Source organism: Haemaphysalis longicornis, unplaced genomic scaffold, assembly GCF_048455015.1.
Source record: "Haemaphysalis longicornis isolate Haplotype H1 unplaced genomic scaffold, Haemaphysalis longicornis Haplotype H1 scaffold_2, whole genome shotgun sequence".
Taxonomy (NCBI): Eukaryota; Metazoa; Arthropoda; class Arachnida; order Ixodida; family Ixodidae; genus Haemaphysalis; species Haemaphysalis longicornis.
In genome coordinates this window covers 96,778,782-96,801,647 of record NW_027526295.1, presented here as the reverse complement: position 1 = coordinate 96,801,647, position 22,866 = coordinate 96,778,782, and the positions used below count along the sequence as shown (strand labels likewise).

General features: G+C 46.6%; 2 protein-coding genes across 2 annotated transcripts in view; both read right to left on the bottom strand.

Annotated features, from left to right (window-relative positions):
* Positions 1-18,001, bottom strand: part of LOC144169043 (cytochrome P450 3A19-like) — a 34,183-nt gene extending 16,182 nt beyond the window's left edge. The window contains exons 1-6 of the mRNA XM_077698039.1: positions 17,842-18,001; positions 15,030-15,090; positions 9,005-9,074; positions 8,224-8,332; positions 8,060-8,148; positions 5,627-5,767 (exon numbers count right to left, since the gene is read on the bottom strand). Of these exons, the coding sequence (XP_077554165.1) occupies positions 5,627-5,767; positions 8,060-8,148; positions 8,224-8,332; positions 9,005-9,074; positions 15,030-15,090; positions 17,842-17,928 (557 nt within the window). The 5' untranslated portion in view covers positions 17,929-18,001. The remainder of the gene's footprint in view (positions 1-5,626; positions 5,768-8,059; positions 8,149-8,223; positions 8,333-9,004; positions 9,075-15,029; positions 15,091-17,841) is intronic.
* Positions 18,002-21,097: 3,096 nt separating this feature from the next.
* LOC144168172 (cytochrome P450 3A18-like) overlaps positions 21,098-22,866 on the bottom strand; it is a 30,859-nt gene continuing 29,090 nt past the window's right edge. Inside the window, exon 6 of the mRNA XM_077697208.1 lies at positions 21,098-21,361. Within this exon, the coding sequence (XP_077553334.1) occupies positions 21,098-21,361 (264 nt within the window). The remainder of the gene's footprint in view (positions 21,362-22,866) is intronic.

Here is a 22,866-nt window from a genome sequence, read left to right as displayed (position 1 = left end):
GGTGGTGTCGCGCTTGACGCTATTTGCTGTGCAAGTCGGAAGGGAGGGGTACGTGCGGAACGTAAAATGATGGGTGTAGACCAAGTGCGACACAATGCGACCTTTGCGGGTAGAGATTGAATAGCCCCATTGAGTGTGTGGGGCATTGAAATCACCCACGATGATTAGGGGGATCCGTTTGGCTGCAAGGATAGCTTGGCGAAAGAGGTACTTGAAGGATTTGTGTTTGGTTTGGGGAGGTGGCTGTATATGTTGAGGATATAAAGAGTACTTGGAGCAGTCTTGGGGAGAACGAGGAGGTGAGGAATGGGGGACGTAAAAGGGGTGTGCTGTGCTGCGAGGTTGCGTTGCACAAGTGTGGCGATTTGGGCGAATTTAGTGTGGGAGTAGGTGGCGTAGTCTTTGAGTTTTGCAGGATGATTGGTTTCCTGGAGGGCAATTAGGGCAGGGGTTGTTCCGTGTTGGCAGTGTAGGCCTGTAAGTGTGCCTGCTAGGTGCGGAAGCCTCGGCAATAATTTGCCAGATGTGAAAGGCGTTAGAGGTCTGGGTCATGTTCGGAAGAAGAGGATGGGGTGGGTGGGAGTGGGACCATGGTGGTGCAGTCATTTGCATCTATTGGAGAACCGCTTGGTGAAGACAATGTATGTTGGTCTGCAGAGTTTGGATTTCGGCTTCGGTGTAGAGGCGGGAAGAGTTGGCGGCCAATTCTATCTCCGAGCGAAGCGAGGTGATGGCAGATGAAGAGGGTGAGCGCGAGTCGGGACGCGGGGGGAGTGCTCGTCTCTTTGCAGGGGACAGAATGGGGTTCTGGGTGTCTGAGGAAAGTGGTGGGGGTGCGGGCGTGGGGTGATGAAGTTGTTGTTTGAGCAGTCGATTTTTAGAGGCAAGACACTCTTTCTCAGCACGTAGGACAGTGACAGAGTAGGGCAGAGTTGTAGCCTTTCCTGGTGCATTTGCCTCATCTCTGTCTGCCAGTCTGTGTCGGGGGGACGTGGGGGTAGGGTGAGGAGCAGCACTGCGCTCACCTGACCCTGGATGACTTTACTGTAGGTCCGTCTGTTAGTAGTCTGGGATGTGAGTGGGTGGCATAGTCCGGTCTGGGGTAGGGTGGTGGTGAGGGCGGTGAGGGTATTCAGCAGTGGCCGGCGAGATTGAAAGCGCTTAGGGCAGCCACTTTCTCCGGTGCGGTGGCCCTCTCCACAGAGGATGCAGGTGGGGAAACGGGGGTTGTTGAGCTCCGTGCTGCGGGACGCGGTGTTTGATGCTGCTCGGGCGCTCCACAACCTACTGGAAGCATAGGGTTCTCCGTGAGCGAGTTGTGAGCGGGTGCAGGCAACCGTGGCAGCGCCGATCCCGTCTACGGACGACCGAATGGGCGCGTGTTTTCGACATATTTATTTTGAGCTGGCAGTAACTCCGGCCGTATTACCTCCGCAGAGCGAAGGGTATCAACGTAGAGCCGTGCTCGGCGCGTCCGCTGCCCGCAATGCCACTCCAAGCACAACTTGGTTCCAGTGTTTCCACCGGAGGCGGCGGTCGCTGATACGCGCGTGCATCCGCGACTGCTGCTTGCACACGGCGAGCTTACACCGCCAGCTCGTTGAGATCTCGACAACTGCAGTTACTTAAGTGCAAGGCAAAGGTGGGGTGGCATTGCTGACGACTCGATCGACCCGCTCCGAGTTCGGGGCATGTGGATCGGCGTACTCGTAAAGCTCCTGCATCGCATGGACGTACTTCACCAGCGATTCATCCGGAGCTCGGGGGCGCATTTCCAACTCCCTACGCAATCTGGGTGGGTAGCCGGAATTCTTCCCTGAGCATCGTTCAAAAGTCATTCATCCTGCACGCCCTATGACCTATCATCCGATACCACCGGGCGACCTGGTCGACTAGGGCTGCAGTCAGGACTCTGCACAGCACGTCGCTCTCGCTGATGCGGATCGCCTGGTGGTATAGGCTCAGGGCCAGTAGGAAGGCGTTGGAACTCGAGTGATCACCGTAACCGTTGTACGTCGGCACCGGTATCTGCACCCTGGGATCTGGTGACCGCGCCACCTGCAGCACCTGCTGCATAGCTCTTGCGAGAGCATTCGCAATAGAAGCTCCGTCGGAAGATATTCCTCCACTTTTGGGCGCTTGCGGGCCGACTGTCACGAGAGGCGCGCTGTTTGGGGCTTCAGCATCTGCGTTGGCCCGGCAACTGGAGTATGAACGCTCTACGTCGCCTGACGTAGAGCGCTATTGGAATCCCGAGCCTTCCGGAATTCCCGTTGCCACGCAATCCGCGGCTGCGGTTGCGTAGGGGCCGTGGAGAAGGGGTATCCGAGCCGCTGCTGCGGCTGCGGATGTTTTCATGACTCTGTGTTCTTCACGATTGAACTTCGGCTGTTGCATTGAGCAATCCACACTGAGGTTCAAGGTGGAGGCTGATAATCACTTTCAATTGAGTGGGTATGCCAAAAGCTTGCACCTGCACAACAGGTGGCTGTATCGGGTGTGTTGTATATTTTTACACAAGGACGACAGCAGGTTCTTTGATGGCGAAAATTAGACACGTTTAGAACCACGTAAAAACATTTTTGCTGGAGACTTGTTAAAGGGACACTGACGTGAGTTTCTCAAACTTCTGTTTGTATTTTCATTGCATACGCGGGCTCAAATACACCACTTTTAATAATTTATCCGGATAATAAAGCAGTATGTGATTGATGAAGCCTCAAAGAAGCAAGAATACCCTGCAAAAATTGCGGTGGCCGGAACAACAAAAGCTGTGAGGCGAAATGACGCGTATTCGTCTCGCGATGCGATTGGACGATGTCCAAGATCTTATTTAAAGTTCATGCTTATGCAGTTACGTGTGTGTTAATCTTGAATTTTTTCGGTAGAAAAGACTGTAGTACTTTTGGCAACAAGCATATGTATCGGAATGTAGTTATGGTTTGTTTTTCTAGAGTTGTTGAAAGCAGTTTTGGTTTGGTTTTGGAGCGACATGTCCAGGGCTGCTGGCGCCATCTGTGAACGCGCATTAGAGATACTTCAGGAATCGTCATTACCCCTATTGCGATGTCGTGACGCAGAAAGGGGCCGGAGAAATCACCACCGATTCTTGCCAGCACGTCTCGTTCTACCGGAATGCAGTTACGGTTTGTTTTTCTAGAGTTGTTAAAAGCAGTTTCGGTTTTGTTTTGGAGCGACATGTCCAGGGCTGCCGGCGCTATCTGTCATGGCGTACTAGCGATACTTCAGGAATCGTCATTACCACTAATCAATGTCGTGACGCAGAAATGGGCCGGAGAAATCAGCACCGATTCTTGTTAGCACGTCTCATTCTATGCAGTCGCGAATGACTGGCCGAATGCCCGTAATACTGAGCCGAAACGTTATACGAAATAGACAAGAAATATGCAGACAGATAGATGACTCTTTCAAATTTATTTTCGCATTAAATAGATTTCAGTAAACGCACCAACAGTGGTCGAAACAAACTTCAGTGACTCTTAATTTGCGGAAGTAATCTCACTATACTTACAATTCACTTCAGTGTCCCTGTAAGTTGTGGTAATTGGCATAATGGCTGGAACTGACTGGCTTTATTAGAGTTCATCCCCCATGGATCGAATAGCGCCCGATATGACAATGGCTGATGACTCGACAATGGTGTTCACGAAGACGCGGTTTTGATTCCCGGCCGCGGCGGCCACTTTTCTGATGGAGGCGAAAAGGTAAAACGCCTGTAAATACAAGATTTTTGCGCGCGCTAAAACTTCCGAGGTGGTTAAAATTATTCTGGAGCCCCCCACTACCACGTGCGTCATGGCCTACTTCGCGTCGGCGCGTAAAGCTCAACAATCAATCAATCAATAGACAGTGGTGTGAATTCAGGGGTTTAGAAGGAGGGTTCCCGATTATCATCTGGGCGGGAAGCAGGTCATGCCAATTTTGCGTGTTATACTTTGGTGGTCAATTTTTTTGTGCCTTCGTATTAATCGCGAACAGGGCATGTCCTATCAGTAGTGAGATGCGCGCCTTTTCACTTGGTTCAGGACGGTGTAATATCAAACTGGTGGTTTTCGAGGAGAGTAAACCACACGCCTAAAGTATTCTGCTTTCGTCTGAGGTAATGCTCAACAGTTCCATCAAGAAACATGCGCGTCGTTTTGAAGTGGCAGTAAGACAATTCGGCAGCCAGACAAATTGCAGTTGTCACCGAAGAATGAACAGTGTAAGGTGAAAATAATTTACGAATCCTGTATTTTATGCAAGTTGCTCTTCACATCGTACATGACACGGTGCATCTCGCGGAGATGTATGGTAGCGGTGGGAGCCTATGTCATAGTACAGCTTAGAATACGTGGTTATGTATGTGATTGGTTGGGTATTCATTGCTGCCCACTGAAGGTGGCCTGTTCCTTAATGGCGGCAAAAAGGGAGGGTCTCAATAGCGTAAAGAAGTACGAATTGAGACTACGTTCTCTTGAATGGGAGGGTGGTTTCAGCTGGCTGGCAGCCTCTGCGTTTGTCACATATAGATACAACAATGGAAGCTGTTGATGGAGATGGCGCTTGGGTCCGCGATAGTGTTAATTCAGGGGTTAGGAAGGTAAGGCCTCTAGATAATATTTTGGGCATAGAGGCACCTCACGTGTAGCTGGAGGGTGCTGTTCTTGCCATTTATTTTTTTTTGTCTTGGACTTGCTTAGGAGTCAGAAATGCTGGACTAGAAGCGAGGTTCACAGGTTTGCGGTTTGTGAGGGGTGCTTTAGTCGAATATTAGTGGTTCCTATGGTGAGGAAACCATACCTGGGACTGTGGGTACTTGGTAATTTAGAGAAATGTGCTTTTTGTGCTCAAGGTGCTGCCAGCAGCCGCATACCAGCGCCGGGTTCGATTACCGGCCACGACGGCCGCCTTTTTCATGAAGCCGAAAAGCAAGAAATACAGTGCGTTCGAGATTTCGGCGCACGTAAGGATCTCTAGGTTTTAAAAATTAATCCGGAGCCCTCCACTACGGCACGCCTTCGCCTGCATTGCGTCGCCGCTTTAAACCCTACAATACGATCAAATACCAGCGCCCGTTTGGGGGGGGGGGGGCATCATTGTAACACCGCATAGGACGGACCGTGCGCAGGAGCGATGGGCAACAAACGTGACTAACCCTGAGTATTTCTTTCCAGCTGCATGGTGATACTAATTTCTTCCAGCTAACGGTGAATATCTAATCAAGGTGATCAGACTGAATTTACTGCATTGCACGCATATCATGCATTTCCGGTTTAAAAGGCTCGCATCCGCTGAGTGTAACCATACTTCTGTGGAATCAAACCGGTGAAATGCAGAGCTTCCTGGAATTGAGAAGGTGCTTTTGTGTGCTTTGTTATGTGTTTAGTCAAAAGTATTTTTCAAAAATTATTTTGTCACGTGCGTACAGTTACAGAAGATAATATGGCAAGAAGAGCCATTTACGAATACGTTAAAACTGGGGGAATGCCAGTGACGGTACGGAAAACAATCCCAAGGCCTATGCAACGCAAAGCTGCGAAAGATACAATAAGACAATGTTTTGGAGACGTTTCTGTTTTTTAGCCTCATATTCGTTGTGGTATTGTGATTCAAGTGCTCTTACCTTTCAGGATCGAAAAGAGAGGGATTACTCCAAATTTCAGGATCTTGGTTCATGCAGCTTGTTGCCGCCAAAATGCTTAGCCCCTTGGGAATTCGAATGCCGTTATACTCGTAGTCCTCTACGGCACGCCTTGCTATAAAGCTGAAAAACGTCAAAAGAGACATGTGCTTGAACCAAGACTGGGCGAAGTTTAGCAATGTACCTGGGCATTCATGTAACTGCGTTGGAAATAACAACTTTTTTTCTTATGTGCTATTAGTTATTTGTGCTATTTATTTGTGCTATTTGCTAATAAATTTATGTGCTATTAATCTTATGTGCTACTTCAGAAGCCTTGTACAACTATATCTTCTGTGGCAGAATGTGGAGACCTTTGCATGGTTAATGTCTTTTACTATCTAAGCCAACCTTTTCCTAAAAAGCAGGTAAAATAAAATATTATTTCCCCACAGAGTTGCGCACCTAATATTAGTTTAAAGGGCCAATACGAGATTTTTATTAAATAATGTTCCGTGAAGTGTTCGGAAAAACATTCATTGAAAAGGCGGGCAAAATATTTTCTTGATTTTGTTGTAATTGCGCGGCCTACAAGTTTTATATAACACTCATAGGATAGCAATTACAATACTAGACAAGGACGTTTAGTTTTTATTGAAGAATAGGCGCAGAAAGTTTTAACTAGACCTATCATCGCGAACGTTGCAAACGAACTACTATTAATGTTTAGAAGTCTTATTTCTTAAAACGTGTATGCTGCTGTACCGTAAAAACCCGCGTATAATACGATGTTTTTTTCCAAATTTTTATATGTAAAATTTGTGCCTCGTATTATATGTGGGTCCCAAAGTTTTCAGCCGAACATTTGCACTTTCGGTTTCGGTTTCAGCGGAGGGTGGGCTATCTTGCGGTGGCGTTAGCTGGCTGCTGCTTCTCTCAGCCGGCGCCATTTTGATTGTTATGACCACGCGAAGGATCGGCACGTTCACCGTAAGTCTATCACGATGTCGGGTGCACGAAGGCAGTATTCAGCGGCAATTAAAAGAAAAGTTATTTTATGTGTCGAGACCATCAGGAATTGTGCCGCAGGAAGGCAGTTCGGAGTCACCGAAGGCAGCTTTCGTGGGTGGAGAAAGCAACTGGTGCTTGACTGGATAAAGTCTGTGTGGTGTCGGCGGCCTGGAGCACTGTTGGGGGTTCCCGTCAGTGCTCGTGTTGGACGCCTTTCGCTGCCACCTGGCCGATTCCGTGAAGAAGTTGTTGCGCGAACCCCGCACCGAACTCATTGTCATTCCAGGAGGAATGACATTCCAGCTGCAACCGCTAGACGTTTGCATCAACAAGCCTTTCAAAGACTGCATCAGGTCCTGCTACCAAGAGTGGATGAGGTCAGGAGACCCGTAAGTGACAGCTACCGGATGGCTGACGCGGGCTCCTCCAGCGGTGCTTTGTGGCTGGATCGCGGATGCGTGGGCCAGCATCCCAGAGGAGCTCGTCAGTCGCTCTTTTAAGAAATGCGGCATCTCGAACGCCCTTGATGGCACTGAGGACCACTTTCTGTGGGAAGACATTTCCAACAAGGCGACTTCAGGAGACAGCGGCAGCGAACCTGACGATGACTGAACGGACGTCGTGAAACAGTGCCAGCGAAAACTGACAATGACTAAAGGGTAACTGCAGTACAAATAAATATTTTCAGGGCTCTTTACCTCGTATTATATGCGGATGAAAACTTTTTTTCTGATTTTGCTGTCCCCGAATTACACCTCGTATTATACGCGGGCCCGTATTATACGCTGGTTTTTACGGTAACACCCGATGCAGGCACATGGCCGCGTTTGTGTTGCGAAAACAATTTATTATTTCACTACCATATTGCAACTTGAAAACAGGCTCGCTACTGTTCCTTTTATCTTTCCACTCTTCCAGCTACCACCGGCTTCCTAATTACCCATGGTTAGGGAAACTAGGGAAACTGCGGTACGAGAAGATTTGCAATCCAGCTCGGGTATTCCGCAAGGGAGCTGGGTCATGCACTGGCAGCTCAAGACGATGAGGGTAATGTCTAAAATGTCCGGAGACTTAAAATCGGACATATGCTCAGAAGCTGTATCATGATTGTGAGCTTTTTAATAGCACTGCTAAGGTAATTTCTGTGAGTACACCAGTATTCAGCGCGTTTTCTCGTAACAATATTTAAATGATGGCCGCAAGTGCGTTATTTTGTCCGGGAATAATAGCACGTAAAAATTAATTATGAATACTATGATCGGGAGCGATACAGCTTAAGAGCTTTGCTCTGAGCCCAATAAATTTCTTTTTTTAATAAACCACAAAAATATTATCAGCTGCTTGTTTGACCTGTAAGCCTGGAAAAAATGTTTGATTTTTAACAATTGATATTTCATACAAAATTGTTGAAAATTACACTCTCACCTAACGTTTTGAGAATAAACCCGCATAGATTCTTTTAAAACCATGTCTAGGTAATTCAGTTGTCCTGTGGCTTCAAAGCTGAGGTTTCCCTGAAAGCAAAAAGGTTTAAAATCAGCGAAATAACAATGTATGCGAAAGCGGTAGGGGCATTATTTTGATCTCACGTTTATTCCGCTGGTGGCACGAACATGCTTTCTGAGTCTCTCCTGGATATCTGGATGCTCTGCCAGTAAGTACAGAGCCGCTGTAATCGTATGGGCAGTGCCGTCCAGCCTGCAGCAGTTTATTATAAACAGTGAGACATGACATAATGCCAGAAAAAATAATTCCTCATTTGGTTACGAAACTGGTCTACACTATATAGATAACAACCACAGAAAGCACCAATCTCTGCCTCTTAAAGATCAAAACGTTGTTGTTTTCTTTCAGCTTCGCTTGACTGACAACTACACACAATTCCTGATTGGCGTTTCCAATGAATCACTTATAAGTGTCGCGAAAACAAATTGAAAAAGTGCAGAAAAGATTGCCATCCAACAAGAGTTTCGGGTCAATGTTCATTTCGGAGGAGGAGGAATATTAGTTCCGTTGTGGGAGGCCTCCTTAGTTTCGGAGCATAAATTTAAAAGGAATATATGTCAAGTCCCGAAGTCATGTGGATTGCATATGCTCAAAGAAGACCTATTCTAGGCACTTCTTTCTGTTTAGTCCTGAGACATTTTATTGCGAAAATGTTTACTTAATTACTCTTTGCGTCCAGTTCGCAGTTATTCATGGTTTAGACTATACCACAAAACTAAGGTTGAGTGGTTGACCAAATACCGTTCATGGCAGTCCGCCATGCGTTGCTCTGCGCTTGCGCTTTGCAGTAGTTGCTCTTTGTATTTCAAATGTGAGAGTTGTGTGTGCGACTGGTTTGAGCAAAAACTAAAATAAGCAACTCACCCAGCGAACAAATACACGCAGGCGTTGACCAGTACTTCTCTAGGGGAAAGCCGCACATCACCTTGTCGCTCTAAAGAAAAAAAAGTGACATTACTTCAGCGCAAATTGATGCAGGCGTTTGAATCCAATGACTGGAGCAGCAGCAGAATTCTTTAAAAAGGGCAGCTTTTTAAGATTGTGCCATACGCGTCTGGCGTCGCTAAAACTCAAAAGCTCAGAAGTAAAAGCTCAAAAGAGGAGAGCACAGAAACGTTAAGCCAAGAAGTGCGATGGAAAGCAGTGACGAGCAGGGAGCGAGCAGCATGGGTGGGTAGTGCTCGCCTCAAGGAAACAAACGCCTCCCGTGGTCGGAATCGAACCTGAGTCCCTCGTGCCATGAAACCGAGAGATAGAGAGAGAGAGAGAGCGAGCGAGAGAGAGAGAGAGAGAGAGAGCGAGAGAGAGAGAGAGAGAGAGAGACTTTTAATTGAGTATTAGCTGCGGAGTGGTTCCTTATTTTGGTTTTACTGGCCCTCTCAACCCTCGGAAGTTGATCTTCAGGTAAGGAGCTGGACAGGCGTATCTAACACTGCTCAGATGATGGGAGAATGAATGGTAGGTCTGGGTTAATATTGCACTCTAATATAATGAGGTTGAAGGTTTCCTGGTGGTTGCAGGATTTTTATTTGGCGACGAATTCTGTTGGGAATAAAGGATGCATCCTGAATCGACGTATTAGTATTAGTCTCAGTGTCATTCTCTGAATCTGCGTCTATTCGATTGCGCTATCATGGCATTTACGGCCCTCTCCGTTCCCTTTTGGTTCGTGCGGACGTGAAACATGGGGAGCGCTTCGCGGCAGAGGCGTTCCGGTGAGGACGGGCGCGTCGGGAATTGTCTGCGCTAGTGATGACGTAAGCTCTGACGTGCAGGTGTTCTGCAGTCTTTAGTTGAGAGAGACGGCATGCGCTCGGCGGCATCAGTGTCTGATCTACCGATAAGAAGGGCAGACATAATAAAAGCAATGTTTAAGCTCGTGAAGCTCACCAGCTCCGTTCTTTCCTGAGTCTGTGTATCTCGATTGTGAAGGTGCGAAATTGTTTGCGTTGAAGTTATTCCTAATGCTCTTGAAGGCTTTCATTGCAATACGAAAAACGCTCGTAAATTTAACATATATTTACAAAGCACGGTGGTCTATGGTGAAGGAAGATCGCACACATTAAAATTTAAAGAGACAGGGAGGCTGCAAGTGTATTTAATGTGTGCACCACACGTCCCTGGCGGAAATAATAACCGTTTGCCGTTGCCGTCCAGTGCCAACACGTGCTTCGTGTAAGTAAGGCAATTCCTTTGCACTTAGTGAGTTTGAAGGAACACTGATGCAGTCGTCCCCCAACCTACAATCTCGTCTGCTTCAGCGGGCAGATTAAGTATAGTGCATTTAATATCTTGTTTATCCACTTTTATGCTGTAGTGTCACCATATCTTGCATAAACAAATGTTTTTGCCATTGTCAATAAACTATCAGTTGTAAGTCAGCGCTGCGTATGTCCCTTACTCGTACTTGTGTGTCTCTTTATTGCGTTGTAAATTTAACATGTTGAACCAGCTAGCCCAGACGTCTACCTTACTAAGTTGCGTTAGGCAAAGAGGGAGTGAACTTTATGAACGGAAACTTCGAAGTTTTCAAAACCGAAGTTATTAACCTCCGTAATGACCTGAAAGAGGCAACACACTTCGTCCTCGAATGAAAGAAACAGTACCGAACACTACGCAAAGAAGTTGACGAGACCAATCAACAGCTAATTGCTCTGAAGCAGTACCGCAGGGGAAGCAACCTCGAAGTGAAGGGCATACCTGTTACTGACAATGAGGATATTTCCAAGGTAGTTGAAGCAACCGCTTTGCGTTTGCCTACACGACTGCCCAGTCACGACATTCCGATTGCACATCGAGTGCCTGCAAAGGCTAGAGGACCACCAAACATTGTTGTTCAGTTTGCCTCCCGGACTATCCGAGACAGATTTCTGTCGGCAGCAAAGAAAACACGTCTGAACGCATCGATGCTTGGATTTCAAGAGGCCGATCCCATCTTTGTTAATGAACATTTAGGCCCGGAAAATAAGAATCTTGCGGGAAAGGCAATCGCAACCAAGCCCGCTAAAGGCTGGGAGATTCCTTTGGTCTCAGATGGGAAAATGCTGATGAGGAAAGCTCAAAAATCAAAAGTAGTTCACGTTACCGGTGAAGCAGATCTTTAAAAATTACTGGCAATTCTAGCATTCAGCCACAAAACGAAGCAAGCCACACTAACTCTAGCCCATGATTGCTCCCAGAAAAAACATATCCGTGCTTCACAGTAATGTCCGCAGCAGAAATAAAACCCTGAACTCCCTTCTTTATTTTATCGTTAGGCAAGACGAGTCGTTTAAAATCATACCGACAACTGAAACATGGCTCAGACAACATGAAATATGACAATTCCTGGTTGCATGACAATATCGCAGCCACGGGCTCTCAGTTCCGTGGGGGTGGTGTGGCATTGTCCGTTAAAGATAGTTTACAATGCACCATCTTATCATCAGTTTCTTGTTGTTCGCCGGCACTTGGAGCATTATTTATGAAACTCGAATGTGGGCGCGTAGTGGGTGTTGTCTAGTGACCTCCGCATTCAAGCCTTGCCGGAAATGGGAATAATAATGTCTTGTTTAACCAAGAACAGCGAAACTCGCGTCATAATTGCCGGAGATATGAACACTGATACAGCTTTCAACAATTTCATGGATTACACACAGTTTCCTCGATCATAAAACTTTCGCAAACTTACCACCACCCCGACGCGTATAACCACGTCTTCGGCAACATCAATCGACCATGCGCTGACAAACAGTGATACAGGTGTAAACAGAGGCGTCTACCAAAAACCAATTTCGGACCACTTGCCAAATTCTTTCGTACAGATTAACACCGTTCCTATGGTAGAAACGCTTATGCCGACACACAGAACCAATATAAATCATGAAATATTCTGTAACAAGCAGTTGTTTATCAGACCAGACCATATCTATCATGAAGACGTAAATACAGAGGTCTTGAACGTGATTACTACCATAAATGAGCTTATAGGCTGCAGTAGCCGAAATGTAGCATCGTCGCAACGCTATCAACCGATTTGTCCCTGGATGACCGAAGAAATTCTAAGCATACTGAGGAAAAAGGACTATCGGTATCATAAGTGGCGACATCACAAGGGAAACGAATATTATCTTACCAGTCCAAATTGGCGCATACCAAATCAGTGTCTTTATTTAGAACCGGAAAAAGAGAATATTTTTCTCGCCACATTCAAGATGCCTCAGGGAATAAAAAAAAATGTGGGAAGTGGTTAACGAGGTCACGAGAAATAAAAAAAAATGCTCCACCCTACCCCTAGCAATACAAAAGACACCGTTAACAAATTTAATACTTTTTTATACCAATTTCGGTCCTGAACTGGCTTCGAAGCTTCCCGTCGCAAGTTAGGACAGTGTTCCTCTACCGCCAGTTGCTAACTCTTTCGCCCTTCAGAAAATCGAACTCAACGAAGTCTTGTGGGTTGTTGCGCAGTTGTCAACAAATAAAGCAGTTGGCTCGGACCGCATTTCTGCAAAACTAATCAAGAAAATCAGTGAAATCATAGGACCAACCTTGTGCCGTCTGTTCAACCATTCGTTGCTTGAATACACATACCCGTCGTCTTTCAAGATAGCCAGAGTTACACCGATATATAAGGATAGCGATACTTCTGACTCTTAAGACCCGTTCACACTTGCGACGAAACCGAGCAAAAGAGACGAAAGCGACGGACATTTCCGTCGCTTTCTTCGCGCGACGAGAGCGATCGGTCTCGACGAATTTTTTTCGCCTCCATCGCGCCGTCGCTTTTGAAGCGGAAGCAGGAGGCGAGACTTCTTGACGTCATATCCTGCCAAAGCACCCGGATGCTGTGTCTCCACAAGCGACGAAGCTCCCGTGAAGTTTCACTCCGAGCACGAGACAATAACAAGAAAAGCGAAAAATTGTCGTCGCCCGTCGCTCGATGTCACGTGCAAGTGCGAATCGCAAGGGTGGCGATCGCTTTCGCCTTCGTCGCTTTGTCGCGTCGTTTCGTTGCAAGTGTGAACGGGCCTTTACAGCTACAGACCTTTTTCTTTTCTAAGCGTTATTAATAACACATTCGAAAAAATTCCCCTTAACGCATTTACGATTTCCTAGATAAATATCATATTATTTTTCCACAGCAACATAGATTTCGTTCGAAGCATTAAACTAGCTTGGCCGTGATTCCAGTCAGCCAGTCGGTCAAGAGTGCGCTAGACATCAACAAACTAGCTGCTGTTATCTTTCGAGATATAAAGAAGGCCTTCGACATGGTTAACCATGACATATTGCTAAACAAATTAAAAATATACGGGTTTCGTGATAGGGTGCTTGAATTTTTTGCTAGCTATCTTACAAATCGTCAACAAGTTGGGTCAATAAAAAATGTTACGTCATATATGCAGTACTTGCGAACAGGGGTACGGCAGGCCTATACTCTTGGTCCTTAATTTTTTTCCCTTAACGTGAATGACTTGCCTCAGATATTAACCTCAGCCAACTCTATCATGTACGCTGATGACACGGCCGTTATAATCACTGCCAATCCTACTACCGAACTCGAAAGTATCTTAAGCGCAGAGCTGAAAAAAATCTCAGACTGGTATCTGAGGAAAAAAATTGACAGTCAACACAAAGAATAACAACTATGTACTTTTCCATTCACGAAACAGATCACTCGGTTTGGCTGATATCAGATTAGCTTTTTGCCAAGCGCAGCTTGAATCAACCAACCTTTTTACGTACCTTGGTGTGATCTTAGACAAGCATATACCGTGGAAACATCACGTCGACGCGGTTTGCGGGAAGATTGCGTCTGGCTACTCTGCTCTAATTAAATTACGTGAATACTTCGACGCCGATGTTCTGCCAGTCCTATACTTCACGTTAGTGCACGCTCATCTTACGTATTGCATCGAGTCGTGGGGCTGGACATACAATACTTACCTAGAGCTCCTGAGGCGAGCGGAAAAATGAGCTCTGAGAATGTTTACGCTTTTTGGATACTCTCAACCCAGCAAGGCGCTGTTTACTGAATTACGCGTCTTACCATTTGATCTAATTCGTGATTAAAAAAAGTGCTGAATGCATCCACAACATAATAACAAGCAACCTTCCTTTTGGTACGTCTACACTTAATAATCCCGCACGCGTGACACGGGGCCATACCCTTGTAAACTTTAACTTAGCCGCAAAAAGATATGCTTACGGTGCGTGTACGTTGGGATTTACTGTCAAGATCTGGAACAGCCTTCCGCATGACGTAAAAGCTGCTAACAATTTTTCTGTCGTGATAAAAACACACTACCTTAAAATGAATGACGCTCTTTCAGTTCACGCTTGCAGCTATTATTTGTACATTCTCCCGCATTTATACCCCATTATCGAATGACGTGATACTTCTTATAAAATGTGATAACATACTGCATTTTAAGTGATTCTTGTGCTTTAATATGATGTATTCATTGTAACCCTAGTGACAAATGCAATTGCCGTAGTTATTGCTGGTAAGAATTCAACGTGCTCTTGTTTATTTTATTGGCCCTTAGAATTGTATTCATTCAAGAAATCTGTGCTCTAACTAGTGTCTAGAGTGCTTTTTAACGATTTTTAAGTTTAGTGCCGACCATATGTACTGACATGTGTTTTCTGCAATTCTTGCACTTTTTTATTGGACCCCGTACTAGCCGCTGGCTATGTGTCCAAACAGTGTTCGCGTATGTTTTGTAGCGCCACAAAGAACAATAAATTGAATTGAAAAATTGATTTGATGTTAACCAAGCTTTGGATTCTTCTTTCATAGGCACCTGTATAAAAGTCAATATCTGTAAAACGACTCATTGTTTCGCAAATAATAAGTTGGCTACGGGGCAGAACTCCGAGGTGCGAATAAAAAAGGTATGCTCACTGTCAGAGCCACCGACGTCTTCTTTGTCCAGGAGGAGTTGTAAGAGGTCAGCCTTCTTGCCCTTTTAGAGAATGAAGTGAAAAAAAGGATATCTGAAGGCTCATTATAATGAACTGAATGCGATAAAATTAGTGTCGAATCACCGAATGACCTTAACGCCAGTGTCTGCGCCACCCCGTTGTGTTGGGGATGACGTGGAGGGTTGTTTCATTCGTTTTGTATGAGGTACCGGTTGGGTTTAAATGTCGAAATGTTGGAGCAGCGCCGTATGACCGCAGATATTTCATAGTTGCTGTTGAGGCGGACGTTTCGTTGTCTGTTGCAATAGCTTCATGTGCTGCCCTATCTGGAGCTGGGCTCTCTGTTCTCTTCGTGGTGGGGAATTTCAATTGCATAGGCACTGGGTTGGCTGCTGATTTGCCTCCCTTCGCCGGGTTTCCCCGCTCCCAGTCATCTTCAGCGTTGCGTTGCCTCGGCCAATTGGTTTTTACACAAGCTCTTAATGTACACTGTTGATAGCCCATGGCCGTAAAGACCACACCGATATCTTCAAAAAACCAACGTCATATAGAAGGTAACAAACACATTTTAGGTTCAGTCATGAGGCAGTGCCTACGCTGGTGGAACCATCTCTATATCTGCTTGAACGTCATTTTTGCAGTGGCGGGCTTCTGTTCGGTCTCCTAATAATTACCAACATTCTTTGCCCTCAACATCTAAACCTTCCTTTTATCGTTACTGCCGCTAAGAGGCTTGGCCAGTCGCCTAACCTAGCGCCACTATCGGAAGCGTGCTCAACTACCCGCCAGATTCCTCCTGTTGTCCGCAGTGGATGTCTATACTCTGTTCTGCCACTCGAAGGCCCCAGCCAATTTACTATGTTTACCATTAGTGAGGTAGTATTGTCTCGCTGAGGTTATCCAGGCGTCGCGTTCTCGTTTTGCATTCCGGATGCCGCTGGACGGAATCCCATCAAGAATAAAATTTACCTTTCTTCTCCCCTCAATTAGTTACGCTGTTCAAGGAAACGTCATTTAGAAAATTCGTTCAACTGTTTTTACTTTTTGAGCAACCGGCCATTTTGCGTAGCATTCGTCGCCCAATTTGCGTTCCGGGAACGCGGATTTGAGAGTTGCGTAGTAACCAATGCCTTTGAACAGAAATGCTTTCTTTTCACAGTATTTCAAGACAACGCTTCACGACGGACGCTGTATGCCTCGGAACTTGACACCTCCAAATTGCGCACGGGTAGGTGCCGGGCTTGCAACGAGCAAAAACTCCGACTGCTTGCGAATTATCAACATACGTCGGAATTCTACAGCAGGCCCGAACATTAGCGTGAAAATAATTTTGTTCAGAAGCCGGTTTTACTCTTGAAGGCTCAGGAGGTGCCTATAGTACCTGCCGCGGTGGCTCAGTATCTGAGCCGCCGGCTAAAGTGCCCCTGTGTGAAATTAGGGTCCGCAGTCATGATGTGCGGTGGTCAAATTTTAACCGAAACCGTCCACTACGACGCGCCTCATAACCTAACGGTAGCTTGTGAACGCTAAATCCCCCAAATAAATGAAATTAGGAACGTGTAGTCCTCTAAAGTTTTAACAGGAAAGCTGTTTAGTCCGAAAGAAATGTGTGCGGCGTAGACAGACAACTTTTAACGCACGTGAGCGCGCACCTCGCTGCAACTGCCCGGCGTCGTCCGGGCTTGCGCAGTGGCTTACACCGCATGAGGAGCTCTCCCCCCCCCTTTATTGTCATCGTCGTCGTTTAGTGACCGGTGTGCCACGCGTCCGCCACACCGAATACGATGACGGCGAATCTGTCAAGCCATCCCTTCATAATCCACACGTGGACACGGCCACCGGGCCAGCTGACGAAGAAGTGCAGGTCTTGCGAAAGGAAAACGCGGTACAAGAGGATTTACCCTACGCCCCTATGCCGTGGGAAGACGATGGCGAAAAGGATGGCGACGAGTTCTCTTGAATAAAACACTGTAGACACTTCAATGGTCTTTGCTTTACAGTGCCGTCAAAAACGGCTTTGCACTGCTAGGGACCGGCTGCTCCCTCTCACCTGGGATCCGCTGCCAGTGTGAGGAGAAGGTAGGTCGAACGCGAGCTCTCTTGTCTCTCCAGCCTTCTGCGACTACTGCAAGCTGCGCCACTTTTTTTGTAAGATGTATGAGCTGCATCTTATTACCTGCCCAGATACCCCGGCCATTTCTAACCACGCTAGAGGACACGACGAGACAGGGAAGACACAGGACCAGCGCTATTACAAATTATGCACAACCAACTTGCCCAGATTTTTCTCTTGTTTAGGCTACCCCAAGGTCATTAAAGGCATCAGAAGACGTAATGCGTGTATGTTTTCTTGTTTCTTGGTCAAAGTTTGCGTAGTACGTTTTTTCTTTGAATATATCAAGACTAATTATAATTAGTAATAATAAGGTAATAATATAATTGTAGATTATTTTTTACTGAAGGTCGTTATAATAAAGCACTATTATTCTTTTATTCAACATCAACCCTGAAATATTACAGCGCATTCGTACCTTCTTTTCTACAGGTACAAAGCCGTGAAGTTTGAGTGCAAATTAGCGCACTTATCCCTTACTATAGAGGGAAAGATCCGTCAAATTGGAAAGGGACTAAATGGTTTGAAGCTCACAAATTTCATTGCCTTTCTCCGGAGTATCTTCATTTTTTCAAATCCACCCGAAAAACACACACGTAAACGAAAGGTCGACGGCAAGGTGGGCCACCACCCGAACCAGCGGATTTTAAATCCGCAAGGAAGAAATGAACGTGCTTACTGAAATATTGTGTCGTCGTTTCTCGACAATTGGCTTCATGAGGGCTTGAAGCATTACGACGAAAGAATCACTAAGCAACCCTGTCATATTTACAAGCCATAGCCATAGCCAGCGAAGCTCTGGCACACAATGTGAAAAAAAAAGCAGAAATCATTACAGTTTGCTTACCTAAATTACCCATAAATGCAAGAACTAGGCCTTTTTAAGGTTGAAATGGAACTAGGCATTTTTTGTGCAGAGACAGGTGCTGCGGTTGTGCCAGTAGCGGAATACTGCCCGAAAGCAGTACACAGGGCTGAATATAGAGGGCAGTTTATTATTTCACTGTACATATGCACGTCTCCAGGTTTATTGTGGTCGAACCTGGAAGCGCCTACGCTCAAAGTAATAGATTGGTTAGTTTATTGATTGCGTCTTATATGCTAGGGCCCACAGGAACCTTAAGCAGCACCATTTGAACAAGCAATGGGAATATGTGCTACTATCGCTACTATGTAGGTATGTACCACTTTGGTAGTACAACGCAAACTGTCGAGTATGTGCTTCGTGTGGTCTAAAGCTTTGCCTTGAGGCATTACAATGTCAAGCAGTACCCGATGCTTGACCCACCCAAAGAAAGTTTTCCAATAATCAGCTACTGCACGACGTTATACGACAAAGTCTGACGTTATGCCAAACGACCCATGTCTAGGCCTAATGTCACGTTACTTACAAGTTGGGTTTTACGCCTTATACCCCTGTCACACGGGTACTTTCAATCGCGATTGAGTCGATCCGGATCGAGCTCAATCCGGATCGGGCGCATGCTACACGGCCGTTTCAATCGTGATCGAGCTCGATCCCGCTCGAACTCAATCCTGGTTTCTCAAGCGCGATCGAGGCTTCCAAGCGCGATCGAACGAAAGCGGCGGTACTCTCGTCCCCGCTCAGTAATGACACAGAAGGTGAAAACTTCAACTAACGCCACAAATTGTGTCAAATAACTTGACCCAAATAAGCGTGAGGTAACATTTACATACTTACGTATACCTACGACAACGAGGAGTTACCAGACGCCGGCCGCAAGTACAATGTTAGCGCCATCTAGCGTACACGAGTGCAACCAGTGCAACTTTTCAATCGCGATTGAAACGTGCCGTGTACCTGCGGCAGTGCTTCGAGCGCGCTCGAAAACTCGATCGCGATTCACTTCAATCGCGATTGAAAGTGCCCGTGTGACAGGGGTATTAAACAACGTCATACACATTGCAGGTTGAACTGTTTTACGATACTCAGCGCATTAACATTTGGGAACGCGGGATATAACCTGGAAAATACGGACAGCTTTACGAAAGAGGCTTGCCACAACAAGTTTTGCGAAAGAAGCCAATGAATCAAGAATTGTTTTATTCTTGGCTGCAGCCCGCAATGCACTGCCTTTTCGATAAATCGGGGCACTCGCTGCGTAAACGATAAATAAAAAAAATTCAAGAAGCAGGCTGCAGAATTGTTGTGCGAAACCTGCGGAGGTAAGCCAACAGTGCACGTGCTATAAAAACAGCCTATGAACCGTATTAGTTTAGATGGAAATAAATAAATGGCGGTTAACACGAAACTGTAAATGTCCCGTGAGGCAAGAAATCCTTCGTTGTGAGCAGCGAATGACTCCAATGTTCTGCGCTTTTGAAACTAAGGAAAGCTTACAGGAGATACTTAGTACCGGGCACAGAGTAGCAATCTCTGGCTGAGGTGCTTGGTGACCACCTATTCTAGTAATCGACGGTTTGTTGAGTACGTTCTGGAAGCATTTAAGATTTATGAAAAAAGTTGACAAGAGTATTGCAGGCTCTCTTGACAGTGCCTTCCGAAGTCGTTCCGCTCGTTGCCCATCACCAGGAGCAGCCTCTTCGCCAACGTATGTACGTTCAGCTTTCAAGGGGGCTCACTGTGCACGTGCGGTAGCGGCCTAACCTCCCTTTCCGCTGTTTCCTTTTTACGGTGTCACCCTTTCTCAAAAGTTGACACATGGGACAATGCTTCTGCACTACTTCTTGTCTTTCCTGCCGCGATCACGGGATCACGGTCGGTCCATGGCGCCCTACGTTTCCTGCGGCGTAATTCGCGGCTTGCGATTCTCGGCTCGCCCAACTACAACCTTTTATGGGCTATTTTGTGCACCTCACAGCTATATTTAGTATCTCACACGTTTCGGCATATATAGAGCATTCTACATAAAAAATGTCAGAAATTCGAAGCAAGCTAAGCACCAATACTCAGCGCCTTCGCTGCAAGCAGCGTGGCGGTCATCGTAAACTCAAGTCTGCTTACCTGCTTTGAATGCGGAGACATTATGGCTTCCTTTGTTACTGCTACATCGGTAGGGTGACACTGATTCTATGAAGCTACCATAATACCGATTCGTGGTTCACAGTGGAAAGCTAGAATGTCCTTCTTACCGGTCACACACACTCTCAAGAATGCCGACCAATGGCGAATGGCCATGACAACTTGCGTCCAAATCTCACCTCCGATTCACTGACGGCCATTTGTCTCCGACGTCCACATGCTTCCCGAAAATTTCCGCATACCTACTTATGGAAAATGGCTAGTGAGGGTAACAGCTACCGCCAGCCGGTTGCCGTTGATTCATCCAATCGCAGAGCCACAACGCTTTAGCATTCAAAGCACGTATACGGATTTTCGTGTCCCGAGTAAAATTGCAATAAACTGTACTGCAAGAGCATTTTTAATGCAATGGATTATCGATTGAATATTAGGCTGAACGTGGCGACGCTACACAGTCGATGAGGCTCGCCGTAGTGAGTGCTCCAGACTAATTTTGACCTCCTGGAGGTCTTTATCGTGCGCTGGAGATCTTTATTCTGCAGGTCTTTCTTCTGAAGATCTGGAGATCTTTATTCCTGCAGCTCGCGTGGAGTTAAACATAAAGCAGGATAAAAATCGCTGGGAAGCCGTTATCAAGGATTGCACCCGCTCGCGTAGCCTAATGCTGACAGAAATGTGGGCTAAAATAGGAGTTTGCAAAAAAAAAACGCTTTGTTCTCCTATAACTCAAACCTAGTTAGCTGAGTTCAATCGTTAACACATTTTTACTAGGGCTCACGAAAACCTGGGCACGTTACATTTTAAGCGCTTCAGTGATGGCCACCGTGTTTGCACTCCTTAAAAAATGACACCCTTTGTTCCAACTTGAAATTTTCCTCAACAGAAATGAGCCTACTTTCGGAGTACGTAAATAATGTAGTCGGATAAAAATTTAATAGAACATACTCGCCACAACCGCACTGCCATCAAGTCCGACGCTTGGCAGTAAGCGCACAGCTGCTTCGGTAAGAAGGTCTAGGGGACCGCCCGTTGGAGCAGTCAAAGCACCCATGTCAGTGCCGAAGCCTGCCTTCATTGTAGCGTCCAACGCGTATCTTCTCATCATCAGCATGACGTTGACCGGTCTTCCTGAAGAACTTATTTTTTCGATGCAATCAGCCATTGTATCAGAGGAAGATTTAAAAACACGAAACGCCTGGAAAACAAAAATTGCATCAGAGAAACCGACAAAGACACAGGCATAAAAGAGAAACAGAGTGCTGATGATCGGCCTGAATGTACAGTCGCGGCCACTGATACAGGGAACACGGAGCGGCTGGCCGCGCTACACGGAGCGCCACGTCATTCGCCACAGGAAGTATTGCGGCGCAAGCGCAATCAGGGCCAGCGGCGTAGTTAGATGTGCGTCGTCTGCGACGGCTCATCCCACTTCGCCGCGAGCGGAGAGAGCTAGATTGCTCGCGCGGTTCGGACTACACAAACCACGCGTGCGGCGAATTGGGAGGAGCCGTAGCATTCGACGCGCAGCCGGCCTCCGCCTCTGGCTTTGAATCCGCCTGCGCCGCATACTTCGCGCGGAGCCCGCTTGGTGGTCCCAGAAGCGCGGCCACACCTGCCGTGTTCCCTGTATCAGTGGCCGCGACTGTTAATCCCCAGAAAGCATAACGAAAACTTCGCACTATGGTACACACTACGCCTCATTACCGTATCCCAAACTGGCATGCTGTCCTAAAAGAAGATGGTCGTCTATGCCTCATACAGGCTTTCATCCTCAGCCGCATTACATCCGCACATATCTTCACGTAACTATCTCACGCAGACACATACACTGTCCGCAGCAAGAGTGCACAAGCAGGCGATCGGTCTTGCGCTCAACACGTCTAGAGGCGCCTTTTTATAGGTCAAGCTCTTAAGCGTCCCCACTTGTGTTTTTGCGTCGCCGTAATCCCTCGATCTAACTCCGCAAGTGAAGACGACATCGAAGGTCGACGAGACAGAGCGAACATTGAAGCAGATCATTAAAGTATGGCGATACTGTGAGTATAAGGAAAGTATGCCGAGGCGGTGCAAAACTAGGCAGTAATAAAAAACTAGCGTCTTGTTCTTTCATGTGTGTATGTGCATGTGCATGCGTGTGTGTGTGTGCCTGTGCGTGCGTCTGTTGAAGTTCACAAAAAGCCACAGAAGCTGCGCATGCGCGGCGGGCTGCACGTAGGCGCTATGAATTTGAAGAAGGTCGCTCGAATGGCGAGGTAACAAGCAGAAGTGCCATGTTACGAGTTGTATCATGCTTGTATCATGCAAGAGACTACGGGGAAAGAAAGCAGCGCTATCTTTACCTCCACAGTTCTAGCTATTGTCACGAAGCCTAAGACGACGCAGTATACTTGAAGGGAGAGAGCGAGAGATAAACGCTTATTCGATAAATAAGGAGGTGTCGCGATTGCCTTAGGGGTGGTGACATTCTTCCAGGGCCCCAGACTCTTGTGCTCCTCTCCGGGCTCGAAGAATTAAGTCATTCTGAATCCTGAAGTTGGAGCTGGCCAGAGCTGCCTCCCATAGCGCGACCGTGTTTGTGGTGTTGTTTCCTGAAGGCCAAGTGATAGGGCAGGCCCATGTTGCATGAAATAAGTTGGAGGGGTTTCCGCAGGAAAACACCTTTATTGAAGCGAACTTGTGCTTCCCTAACAACTCAAAGAA